Genomic DNA, 13,989 nt, shown 5'->3' with positions numbered 1-13,989 from the left:
CCGTACACAAAGACAGCTTTAAACCAGATTTGGTTCATACCACTAGAGTTGACAGGTCTTGTGTTTTTGAAATATTTATCAATGTAATCTGCATTATCTCCACACCTACTCACATGATTTTAGGGAGTGATCAGCAAGAATTCTCTGTTGCAAAAAAGAGCATGAAAACAGTAATAAAACACAGAAGTACAGTGATTAAAAACAGTGATGGAATGAGAAAAAATGTGTGGGTGTTAAAAAAGGAGGCTCATATCTTCAACTGAAGGAATATGTGGCTGCTTGCAGCTAAATTATATTAGCTGAGTGATTGCGTTGTGCTTTACGCTGTTGCTTGTTTGATTTATATTTCAAGGACTTTGTTGGGCGTGCTAGTCTGCTTACCAGTAATAGGTGACAGGGCACTGAAATATGAATTGCATACTTCAATTTTAGTTGCAAATACAGTTAACTTTAAGAATTAAAAGAAAATACAGTAAGTTGATGTATGTGGAGAAACTTCTCAGTGATTACAGATGATGTTTTCTTGGGAATATGATGGTTAAAATTGTTCTAAGTGGTTAAAGTGAACTGTTCAAATGATTTATGTTAATGTGTTGTTAACTGACTGAAGTTGCAGGATGATCTGATGGGATGTAGATTATGTTTCAGCCATTGCTGTGCGACATAACGCACCATCTAGTGGTCAAAGTTTGCAGTTGCATGTTAAGCCTGACATGTTACCTGGTCCATGCACTATACTGCTACAATACGGATATTCAGTATGTTGTGTTAAATGTGACAGATCTGCGATAAAAATTCTACTGCAATATGTACAAAAGTCTAATTTCAGGTGAAAACTTGCTCTTATGATTACTGTAGGTTAACAATCCTCAGAAATCCACTTATTTTTTACTTATATTCAGCCATATTCTGAAGGGTTCAGACTTCAAAGTGCTCTCAAACAGTTTTAAAAATGTACATTAAACAAAAGGGGAGGATAATTTCATGTTTGTGCTGTATGTGCCAAACCAACATACAAACCAGTAGATGTGCATCTCCATATTCAGAGAACTTTGTTTGCATGAATGGATGAACTTGTATGTGGTTAACTATAAAATAGGAATACCCAAGCACTTAATCCACCAGGAAACACTGGCCTGATTAGATTGAACCTTTGAATTGTTGATAATGTGCATATCTATTTCTTACAAATTGCACAGCGATGTAACAGGGCTACTTCCTCTATAAAAAAAAGGATTTACTTTGTTTCATGTCTTGCTTCAATACCCCTGTTTACTGTATGTGCCTTGCTTTATGGTGGCATGGCACTAAGTGTTGCAAGGACTTGATTTTTTACATCTTTATTTTGTGGTTAAAATGTTTTGTTTTCACTCTGGCATTAAACAGCTTTAAATGTGGGACTGACAAGGGTTCATAGAGATAGAGGCATGTTTTCTATTAATGGAAGACTTTTTTTTTTGTTTTAAACATGCAGAATATGCTCTTTTTGTCCCTCTGATTAAAGTTTGTTTGTTGTTTCAAAGTTGTATACTGCTGAGTTGTGAATGACTGCTGGAAGATGTGATGATGAAATAAACTGATGGATTACATGTGGGGTTGTATGAGGTACTTATCCATAGCCAGTGTATTAGCTACAGTAGACATGGACAGGGTCAATAACAAAGGGTATTTCAGCAACTTAACGGTCCATCTAAAACAAACCGTATCAGTTTAAGTTTATGCTATATTCAGAATATTTTCACAGCTTTACCTGCCATCAGACAGCTTTTTCTGATGGCAAACCGTTTCAAATTTTTTTTTTCAGATGGACCTTTTTTAAGTAGCTAAATTACTTCTTGTTGCTGACCCTGATTAGCTTCCATGCTGATACTGCTCTCTGCCTCTCCAAAAGGGGGGGGGGGGGGTCATGCCTCATTCAACCCTACATCAAATAATCTGAACTATCCCTTTACGTAACATGAGTGAATAACTCAAGGAAGACAATGTGACTGATCTACAAAAATTAGTATTTATTGACTATAAATTGTGCGTCAGCGGTTTCCTGAAAGCGCAGGGTTAAAACTGAACAGATGCTCTACAGTAACACCATCATATAGTAATTAAAGACAACATTGCTGCTGATAACAATATGTATCAGTAACAACACATCTTTTCAACACTCGATTGTGTTACATCAACACTCAGGAAAACTATATTTTACCACCAATCAAAAACTTATAGCTTATAGTTGCTCCAAATGGATGGAAAGGGGAACACAAATAAAGTGTTATAATTAACATACACTTGTAAAAAAAAAAAAAACTTGACCAACCCATTTATCCTGATATAATATACTGTATATAACTAACAAGAATCAAATAGGAACCCGATCATAATAAAAAATTCCACAACCAACAATCACAAGCGAAGCAAAATTTCACGGAACACAAATAAGATGAAAGGAGCTGTGATAGAGGACAACTTCAGTAACGTCATGTAAACAGACCCTGAAAAGCACACACAGGCCTCTTCACAATAAATACGTGATCAGAGACTTTGCAAATCTAAACATCTATATCAAAAATAAAGACGATGCTGTGGGAATGAACTTGAAAATCAAGTCCTCCAGCAGCATGTTTCGCTTAACATTTAGGGGGCAAACACAGACCTCCCATTTCAGTATGCCAAAAGTTAGTGCTGTAATAGTTTGGGCACCCCTTGAGAACTGAATTTGTTGTGCTAGAAAATTAATTACCAATGAATTTATTGATAGTTATACAGTATTTTCTATTGCAGTTGAGAAACAAAATGATATGTAAGGTGTGTGTGAAATTAGTGCGCCCCATTTTTTAAATCATGGCTTAGTTGTGTCACTGACAAATATTAAACATTTACTTTTTTGCTGCTCAAAGACTTGCAGGTTTCTCGGGGTAGCAAATCTCATAGGGCTGCAACTAATTATTATTTTCACTGTCAATTAATGTGTTGATTATTCGATTAGTTGTTTGGTCTGTAACATATCAGAAAATGTTGAAAAATGTTGATCACCGTTTCCCAAAGCCCAAGATGGTGTCCTCAAATGTCTTGTTTTGGCCACAATATTCAGTTTACTATCATAATGGAGGTAAGAAATCAGAAAATATTCACATTTAAGAAGCTGGAATCAGAGAATGTGGGCTCTGTTTTTCTTGAATAAATCACTCAACCTAATTAATCGATTATGAAAATAGTTGTTAATTAATTTAATAATTAATGCAGCTCTAAAATCTGACTGTTTTCCATTTTTTAGAAACAATAAACAATAGAAATAATGTTAATAAACAACAAAAATAATGTTATATAGTGTTTTAGCTTAAAGGCATGATGGAAGATAATAAAGAATAACCAGGACCGTGGCCTTCCTCTTCTGAACTCAGTTACTTATTATTAATATTTAATTGTCATGATATGATGCAATAACTGATCCTGGAGAAAGATCGTCTGCCAAATGAGGCCAAAAACTGCCCTACCGCAGCTTTAAAAGTGGTACTTGACTGCCTGAAAGCACAAAACCTTCTTCATTATACAAAGTTATCAGGATAGTTTTGCTCAAACCTGGAACACAGACTGACAAAAAAACAGTCTATTCAGAAAAATCATTCAGATAACTCAGTTAACCTGTGGTTCTGTACACACTATAGTCCAAGTCAACAATGCTGTAGGTGCAACTGGACATCTGTGTCACACCATCGGTATCCAACCATACAAGGTCACATTCCCTCAGGTGAGGACTGCTGTGAGCTAATTGCACAACATACAAATATTCATTAAAAAATATCTATACGTCAGACAATTGTTTCATTTGAAAAACATTTTGTAGCACAACAAACTGTCCTTAACAGGCTTGACCAAACATACTCACAGCACTGTTTTCCTGCACGATGTAAAAATAGAACTTTAAATGAAATTGGCATCAATGATGTAATATGTACATATAAAAGCAGTTGAGACTTTGAACGTCTAGAAGAAACTCTACAGCACCACTAGAACTTATTTACAGAAATGACAATTGATTCATCTTTACAACTCTATGTCGTAAGTATGAATCTATATTGTACTAGGTTAAAGAAAAAGAAAATTAAGACGTTAAAAAAAGAAAATGTCAGTGCAACATCAGACCTGCTGAGATGGCAAAAAGTAGATAGGTTAGGCTGTTACACAAAGAACACAAGTTACAACATCCTCACCAAAATATCACACTAAATTTCAAAAGCTCTTCAAGGAAGTGATGCAACTGAAACACTGTAATTGAACGTTTGAACCAAGGCATATAATGGTTTTTAAAATAAGCCACTGACACAATAACAAATATCTTCCTTTACTTGAGAAAATTCTAACTAATTCAGGCTAAACGAGCTTTAATAAATTAAAAAATAGTGTAAACAATAATTGTCAGTAGCTGCTCTTACAGTATTGTGCTCGTCATCAATGGAATCGGTACTTTCGTGCAGGCTTGAGGTTGACATACGTCTTCTTCATGTCCTCTGTCTCTTCTTTCTTCACAAATTGATATCGTTCTCCTTTGGTGGTTACCACCTGGTTGCCATGGTACCGGACAAGCTTCTTCGGAGCCTGTAAAAACCAGAATGCACCGGTTTTATTCCATGAAACAGATCTGATTTGGTGAAGAATAAGTGAGATCAAGCAGAGGCTTACATCTTTGGGGGCGACAGGGCGGTGTGTTTTGTTATCATCCTCATTGTCCACCAGCATGTACCTATGGAGACAAAGCATAGTTACTAACACAGAAACAAAGATGTTCTACCCCCCACAGGATAATACCAATCTTACTCACTTCTCGAGGATGCTCTCTTTAAGTTTCTGGTCTGCCAGTGGGGAAATACTCTTCCCATGGTTCACCTGTGGCAAAAGGATACCATCAAATCACACTGCTGACATTATACCAAGTAGGCTGTGGCTGACATGAAACACAGTGGCACCATTTCTGTGTATTGCAGAGACTCACATTAAGAGGAGTGGGGCTGAGTTGGACATCGCCCTCTATGATAAGGCGCACAGCTTCCTCCATGTCTCCTTTGGCAATTGACAGGGCACTGCGAGCTTCAGACAGACTACACTTGGGAAACATCTCCAGCAGGTGCTGCTCCTGGGCCTCCCACTCAGACACTGGCGGCTGGACAAATACACAGTCATGTTAACTCTAAAATTTAGACTGATGTCAACATTATCAACAGTAGGACACACTGAGTGAAAGTGAAATCGTGGTAACAAGAAAAGGAATACAATGTGTGCTGAAATGATAACCTTGGCAGTGGCGCCCTCTGTCTGTGTTTTAAGGCACTGTGTTTCACTTCCTGGAGGTTCACTGGGCAGGGTGATGAGTTTCAATGAAATCTCTTGTGTCGTTGCCTTTGGCACAGTGTCTTCTTTGTTGGGTAAAGAGGAAACAAATTAAAATCTGTGCCCTGTAGTACAAATGTTGGGTTGATAATCCCCATGTAAAATGAATGTCACTACCCAATAAAGTTAATTTGTTCAATGACTCTTTTGACAACCTTCTGAAAAACAAGAACCATTTACATCGAGTTAAACTGCCACAATACTGTATGTATTAGAAGTAATAATAAAAGCACTACCTGAAGTCCGAGCAGTGGCTAGTTTTGAAGCCAGGCTGAACATCATTTCGCAGACTTTAACACTGCAGAATGAACACAACACATTTGTAACTAGAAGAGTGCGCCCAGTGGAGAACAAATCTCTGCCAGCGAGCTCGAAAACAATATTCAGATAAAACCCCTTTGTAATCACCAACATTCTGATTAGTAAATGTAATTTAATCACATATTTCCTCTAACGGATTACAATTACATTTATTTTGAATTTAACTAGTTACTCCCTAACATTGCTCATAGGTAAGTTTTAGTCTAGCAGTTGTTGAGGACTTGCAGCCCCAACCAGCCCGGCCACCTATGAGGAGTGAGGAGTCAGCAGTTAGTAGTGGTTATATATAGGTTATACTATATATATATATATATATACACATATATTTTAAGGTTTCTCAGAAATTGTGAATCACTGCAACCAGGAGAGGTCTATGAGTATAAAAAAACATTTAAAGCTAATGGGTCCAGTAGTACACAAGATTATCTGCCATGAAGTTGCTCATTGTTCATGTGCATACAACCTATTGCATGATCTCCTCCAGGCATGTAATAGTATCAATAAATGACAGTGTCATGTAGTTGATTTAGAATGGGAATTGAAAAGATGTTCAACTGTTTTATTATCTCAGTCTGAACACAGTGTAGAAACAGTAGAAAAAAGAAAGATGTTTCCAGAATTTCTGTAGGTTTCAACAAGTTAAATTTAAGACCTTTTAAGTCCATTATAAATGCAATTTAAGGCCTATTTCATCATTCTGGAAAAAAAGTAGTTATCGGTTCCATGTTGGTTTCAGTTTGTAGTTGTTACAGCATGATTACAACAAATATTGCCCAAAAACACCTCTGAAAGTGAGACTGAAAAATGCAACTATACATAAGCAATGCTAACTTCATTGATCCAATTAGACCTATCAAAATCATATTGAAGTCATATTCAAGACATTTTAAGGCCTAAAATACAGATTACTGGACATTTTAAGACCCAGTGGACACCCTGTATTTCAGCCTACTGCTTATTTGAAATGGTCAGTTTACAGACATCACAACATGAAGCCATGCTCTGGACTGGTTCAAGCCATGTAGATGCATGGGTGTGATGTCATTATTTTGCAATGTGCAACTGTCAGAAATACATTCTGGAGTTGATCAACTTGGCCGCACACAATTCTGGTGGGCTGCAAAATTTGGAACTTGCTCTTAATTCCCATCCGTATAGTTGACAGCTCTTGTTTATGACAGCCTCGGGGTGGGGGAAGAATCAATTCTTGGATGCATTGTGATTCTCTCTTGAAAAATTATGAATCAAGGCAGAAAAGTAAATAATCAGAAACTTAAAATTCAGTTCTAAACATTATGATTGCCTGCAACAATTTTTGAAAGACAGGGCTATATATTACTCACAGCCGAACCAAGTGTATGGTGAAACATAACGGACGTAAATAGGTTCATCTTATTTACGTTCTAAACTAGGCTACTGCTTGAATCTTGGTGAGGATGGCTCAGTGTGAGCAACTGCACATGGACACAATCTGACTGACACTTCTTTAAAAGCTAGCGTATGCAGGTATTGTGGTTTCAAAGTTGAAGGGAGACCCCTTAAAAGTCTCAAGTACTCACCCTAAGAAAAAAATAAAGCATGCACAGAAATCACAGATTTATCTATAATCATTTGATAATCGCATCATATCCCTCTGAATCACACTAACTGTGATTCCCATCCCTATCACAGACATAGTGCAATCATAATAGTGAAAATGTGAATGTCTGCTTACCTCTCAATTTCAGCAAAGCCAGGTATGTAAGCTTCTAGCATTTCTGCAAAGACCTCCACATCAAAGTTCTCCTCTGTACTGTGCTGAGAGCCAAGATCCTCCAGGACTCCCGTGATGTAAGACAGAAGAACATCATCCAGTGTGCTGCATTCAAATGTAAAAAACACAGAAGTTACTGTAAAACTGACTGAAATATTTTTTTTTTGTCAGGATGCAAAAATGCTGGGGGACTGTTTACCTGAGATCTGCATTAGGAATGTAAGTCTGAATAAATTCATTCAGTGCACTGTGAATGATTTTGTGAAGATCCATTGCGTTCTCCTACTCTGCAGTAAATGAAATACCGGAGTTTGGATACAGCAGATGGTCAAGGCAGTTATGATGAGCAGCAGTGACTGCAAACCTAGAACCAAACACAACAGTTGTCACCCTTGTGCCAAAAATAGTACACCAGAAGCTCAGACATACATAGAAAGGTTACAAAAGCATTTCTTACGAAAGCTTGGTTGTGAGAGCTGCAGCATCGTAAAGACGTGAGACGCTGGTGGACTTTTGCCTATCAGGGGTGTCAAACCAATTTTAGTTCAGGGGCCACATACACCCCATTTTAATCTCAAGGGGGCCGGACCAGTAAAACCATTTCATAATAACCTATAAATAACAGCACCTCCATTTCTCCCCTTTTTTAATATAAAAACATACAAGTACATTGTGTGAATGTTCCCAATTGATGAAACATCCATCTATAAAACAGATGATGAACAGCCTGAGATGTCTTTAGAAAAATAAGTGCAATTTTAATACAGTCTTAATTTTTCAATTTTCCAGACTTCCAGATTTCCACTGCTGTGTAGTAACACTGGCATCACCACACAACACCAACTAAAGTGGAAGCTAAAGAGGAATAAGGTTAAGTTATCCCTGGCCTTACAACATATTTACTAATCAAGGAATTTTGGCAGCACCATAGCAATAAGGTTCCACTATGGTGACCAGATGTACTGAAAAAAATCAGGACAGCCCTGAATTTAAAGCAGCTGTCTTGAATCCTGTCCTGTTTGTTCTGGAAATTAACTATTACGGTAATAGATAATACCAGGATAGGTAGATAATATCTACCACAGGCAGTATGTTTGACATCCCTATTACATGAACTCATCACTAGCCAGTCAAGTTAGCTGGGATGCAACAACTAACTAACATGAACTTCTTTGAGGAAGCTATTAACTTAATCACTATAGGGTTAAGTTACAAAGTAGGTTTATTAAGATAAGATACCGGGAAGATACAGGGAAATTTAGTGTTACAGCAAAGTGGATAGCAAAAATACAAAGAAGCATCAATTAAAAAATAATAATAAATAAAATAAAATAAAATATAAAATTATGGGCAATAGGAAATATAATAAATATAAACAATTTAAACAAAGGAAATAAAAAAAAAAATAAAAACAGAAACACTAAAGTTAGGAACAGTATCTACAACATAAGAAGACTTAGCAATTGGATTTAAACCACTGTACAGAGGGAATATTCATACTGCACTTAGAATGATGATAATACACCTGATTATTGCATATTGAAGTTAAAGTTCAATTAGCAGGTGAAATATTTATATTGCACACTGAATGATAATACCTCATGTTAAAGTAACCCTTGTAGGTAGCGTTAATATCATCAAACAATGCTTTTGCATCACACTCATGTACATCAATATAATACCACCCTTGCAGGTTAGTTCAGGTGCCAGCGATGGCATTGCAGCTACTCGGACGTAACGTTGGTTATCAGCTAACATAACGGTAATGGTTAATTATTAGCGCCACGGCTACGCTATCATCATCTAAACCGTTGCAGGACAGTCGTGTTATTATCCACCTCATACAGAAAATTGTTCTACGACCTGTCATATTTTCTCAACATAATCAGTGCTCATTCATCGACAAGGTTAAACTTCATCTTCGTATCCAGAAACAACGGTAAGGTTAGGTCGTTAGCGAACTAGCACTAGCTAGGTTAAGTGGGTTAGGGTTAGCTAACAACAACTGCTAGCTAACGGTTAACATTTAACGCTAAATGAACCACCGGGGAGACAGTTAGCAGAGTAACACTTACTGTGACAGAATTTATAGACACCAAAATCAAAGTTTGCCCCAAATGTTTGAAGGGGAAGCTGGTGGTCAGTGCAGTGGTTACAGGTTTTCCATCCGTGCTGCTTGTTATGGTAGCCCGCACGATTCAAAACATAGATACGTCATTTCCGCTGGTGGTAAAACAGCTGGTTTAAAAAAATACAGGTAGCTATTACTTTGAAAAGGTCGATATATGTGAAAGGTCTTTAGATTGATCAAGTTAAAATGGGCTTGAAATGTTTAGTGGAACTATGGCATAAGGACTGTGTTACACCAACCAAGATAAACTTAATCTAAGATTTGTTCTAATCAGAGTTTTGCAGAGCTAGGTTTAAAATAAGTGAATCCAGATTCAAAATTATTCAGAGGTCTGTTGCACACACACTGTAAAAACATTTATCTCAGTTTAGTAAATCCAAAAAATGTCAATTGATTAGTCAATTGACAGAAAAAGTCCTGCAGGACATTTCTATCAATTAAAGGTCCTAGACAATACCTGCATAATTCCTACTGGACTAGAAACAAACTCATATTCTGGATGGACTTTTTTGTAGCTGCTAATCAGAAAGTATTTTAATAATTGATCACTTATTTGAGTCATTTCCTTATTCCTGCTCCTCCAATGTGAAGATTTTCTGTGTTTGTCTGTTTGTATCATTGCAAACTGGCTGCAACGTAAGATTATTTTCACAATGATTAATCTGTTGATAAACCAAGTTTTGTCTATAAAATGTCAAAAATTGTCAACAATGCTCATCACAATTTTCCTAGAGTACAAAGTGACATCTTCAGTTTGCTTCTTTTGTCCAACCAAGAGTCTAAAACCCTGAGACTCTTCATGTACTATCATAATGACAAAGAAAAGCAGAAAAATGGCTGAAACGATTAATTGATTCTAAAATTAGCTGGCAAGTAATTTTATTTTCAATCAACTAATCAATTATTTGATCGATTGATTGAATTGTTGCAGCTCTAAACTAGATATTTCTCATTTTCAGACCGTTGATTGGACAAGACAAGACATTTAAAGGCCTTAGGCTCTGGGAAAATGTGGCGTTTTTCAGAATTTCTTGACATTATATTGACCAAGTATTGATGATAAACCTGTTTCCTGTGTTTTAAAAAAAATGAAGGAAGGCTTAAAAACAAGCAGAGTAAAACAAACAAGAATGGACCTCTGCATCAATATTTGATTCCCTAATAATTTCTTCCGTCCAGCTGTCATCAAACATTTGTCTCCAGGAGATCATATTTTACTTTTTTTTTTCACGCTCCACGGAAAACCAAGGCTTTTACAATAAATGTTAAGCTTTTTGTGACCCATCTTTGGTTCCTGACTCAGTGTCTGAACACTGGTCTAGCCTACACTGAGCCAGTAAATAGTCTACTCTCACTTGGACATTATCTTATATCTTTTGCCAGATCCATAAATAGTTGATGACCGAGGTGTTATCTGAGGCAACATCAGTGATGTCATCAGATCCTGCTCTCAGTTACCTCCGCCTGTGTTGGTATTATAGCAGATATGTACCTGTAAATCATTAATGCCCATTCAATTGTTTCCTTGCTCCCTTGGCGGTATCTCTTGCCGGCTGTAGTATTTCATGGGGAAATATGGTACACGCCGCTGATAAAACAAGCAAGAACAATTCTCAACTTGGCTGAACTCTGTTTCAACTCATGAGCTCATGGCTAGACAGGTGGGGCTGAGGTATCAGGGCAGAGCGTGTAAAATCTACAGCAAAGGAGAGCATCTCGGTTTCCTCCATGTGTGTTAACAGCTGACACTGGGAACAGTCAGCAAGCCATATAACACACACTAATACACGCACACACTTGCAGTAACATCAATACAGTGTAATATTATGTTCACACTGCATTAATCAAGTGTGCAGCCACAAGCTTCAGACAACATTTGCTTACTATACATATGAAGTGAACTCTTAATTGCAGATGTAAGACGTGACAAGAAGTTTCAAATTAGACCAAAAGAAGAAATAACATGGTATTTATTAGAAAGTATTAGACTCTTTATTAGACCCTTATTGGACTTTATTAGAGGATAATTAATGATACATTACAACACAACTGTACTGTAAACTGAAATGTTTCCCGCGGTTAGACTCTTTTTAGAGGGAAACGGGGGCACATTGCAACAGAACTTTACTGTATTTGTATTTGCTACTTCCCCATTTAAAAACATGTGACCCAGATCTACCAAGTAAAGGCATCGGTCTTGGCTACTCTGCCAATACTACAGGACCAGTCAAAGACGGTGTGTCTCAAGTAGCAGACATGTGATTTCACTTTAGTTTACAGTACAGTTCTGTTGTAAATTACCCTCTAATTGAGTCTAACAAGGGTTGAATGAATGACATATTATATAGATTTGTCTAATTTGATAAAAAGGCTTGTTATATCTTGTTAATATACTATAAAATAAAGTGTGACCCAAACATGAATGATCTCTAAGCAACTCTGTGTCCTGTATATAATCATTTTTATCCTTCCAGTTCAGATTTCAGTGGTAAAGCTGAAACTGGTTTCCTTTTTTCTTCTTTTCAAAGTGAAAGCTGTCCCAACACAAGGTGGCAGCATTGAGTTATTAGTGACAGCAGGACCTCATCCATTTCTCTGAGAGACGGTTTGCTTTTGACGCCTTCCATTAGAAACAAAACAACTGAAGAGATTTGTTGCTTATATCAGATCCACAGTAGTTAATTGTATCTTGGGTGAAATACTCTTATTATAATTTTTAGAACAGATTCAGACTTGAACGTTAAAACACAGAGGTTGTGAGTAGAGTTAATCAATAAGAAGCAACATCCATCTACTTATACTTGGTCAGAAAGTAAGAGTAGCTGATGTGGTGGAAGATTGTTACCTCTCATTTTGAAAGATAGCAGTCCTTTATGGTATTTAAGTTGTTTATATTAGATCTGTTTTTCTGATCTGCCTTTTTAAACAAGGACTTCACATCTTTGTGTTTGCAGAGGTGACAGCAGTTTGTGTGACTCCATGCTTTTGTGTGAATGAAAGAGGGAAATACAGAAACATCCTCAGCCAGTGTTCGTGTATCCAATCAGTATTAAAAGTTTCTCATAGAAGTATAGCTGCAGTGATTAATCGATCATGACCCGATTAATAAATCAATCGCCAACTCTTTTGATAATCAATTAATTGGTCTGAGTTTCTCAGAAAAAAAAGTCAGAACTTTCTGATTCCAGCGTCTTAAATGTGTATATGTCCTGGTTACTTTACTCCTTCAGTAAACAGAATATATTAGTGTTGTGGACCAAACAAGACATTTGAAAACGTCACCTTGGCTTTTGAGAAACACTTATCCACGTTTCATCATTTTATTACATTTTATAGACCAAACAACTAATTTATTAATCCAGGAAATGATCAAAAGTTTAATTGTCAATCATTAGTTGCAGCCCCATATCGAACAAAAATGTGGAATTATCTCCACTTTGCAGATAGAACCATTTAATGATAAAAGTTAAAATATTATTTTGGACTCCTGCTGTAGCTACACACGTCCTCAAACAGTATCGCAAACATCCAGACAACCATTCAGCTGTATAATAATTGTATAATCACACACATACAATAAGTTAAATCAATGTATACAACTGATTAATTGATTATCACAATAGTGGCAACTATTTTTCTTGTAGTCGAGTAATTAATTAATCCACTAATCGTTGCAGGTCTAAACTAAATATATTTCAGTATTCTTTCAGGACTGTTGATTTGACTAAAGGAGACGTAGACTGGGAAAGTGTGACATTTTTCATCATTTTCTGGCATTATATAGATCATCCAACTAATTGATCAAGAAAATAAACACATTCTTTAGTGTATTGTGTATAAGACCTGGTTTTAAAGATATATTCTTTTGGGTTGTTTGTCCTGGTGTTCTGCTATCGCGGCGCTCCTCACTCAGACAGTTTCACAAGAAACAAACATCCTGAGATATATTCAGCTGTCTAATCACTGTATAATCATATACAGACCAACACTCATACAGTAAGTTAAATGAGTGTATATAAATGTCATATACTGTCAGTAATAACAAGGAAGACATTGTGCCTTTAGCCTTAAGCTACATTATTATTTAAAATGTTCATTAACGGAGTCAGAAACAAGTAGACTGGTTCAAGTTAAAATGGTGGCAGTAAAATAGATCATTTAATGTATTTACTTTTACTTTTACTTTATGTCAAATGAATGTAATATAAGTTTGAAATAGATATAGTGTCAGTTTGTCCAGAGCACACACACTATATTAAAGGAAATGAAATTGGAAATTAATGCATTTCCTTTGCTTTTAAGCAAAAGGAAAGAAAAGAAGAAGACTGTTTTACAAATGTCTAAGAGGTATTTTATTCAAACACTAAAGAAATAATTCAAAAAGTATAACGGTATAAATACATTT

At 36.3% G+C, this 13,989-nt stretch overlaps 1 protein-coding gene across 2 annotated transcripts; it reads right to left on the bottom strand.

Annotated features, from left to right (window-relative positions):
• Window positions 1-3,811: 3,811 nt before the first annotated feature.
• Window positions 3,812-9,656, bottom strand: cuedc2 (CUE domain containing 2). 2 transcript variants are annotated; one of them, XM_084735823.1, is made up of 9 exons: window positions 9,529-9,656; window positions 7,653-7,817; window positions 7,415-7,558; window positions 5,616-5,677; window positions 5,284-5,405; window positions 4,985-5,152; window positions 4,814-4,878; window positions 4,675-4,735; window positions 3,812-4,590 (listed from the first exon to the last, which is right to left on the bottom strand). In XM_084735823.1, the coding sequence occupies exons 2-9, from the start codon at window positions 7,724-7,726 to the stop codon at window positions 4,444-4,446; spliced, it is 843 nt and encodes a 280-aa protein (XP_084591949.1). In that variant the 5' UTR covers window positions 7,727-7,817; window positions 9,529-9,656; the 3' UTR covers window positions 3,812-4,443. The 2 variants fall into 2 exon arrangements, with proteins under 2 accessions (XP_084591949.1, XP_084591950.1); XM_084735824.1 differs by having other exon boundaries at window positions 5,284-5,402.
• Between the last annotated feature and the right edge of the window lie 4,333 nt (window positions 9,657-13,989).

The sequence above is a fragment of the Lutjanus erythropterus genome, chromosome 14, assembly GCF_056507025.1.
Source record: "Lutjanus erythropterus isolate fLutEry1 chromosome 14, fLutEry1.hap2, whole genome shotgun sequence".
NCBI classification, from domain to species: Eukaryota; Metazoa; Chordata; class Actinopteri; order Lutjaniformes; family Lutjanidae; genus Lutjanus; species Lutjanus erythropterus.
Note: the sequence above shows the minus strand (reverse complement) of the source record. Positions and strands in the feature narration are given on the sequence as shown.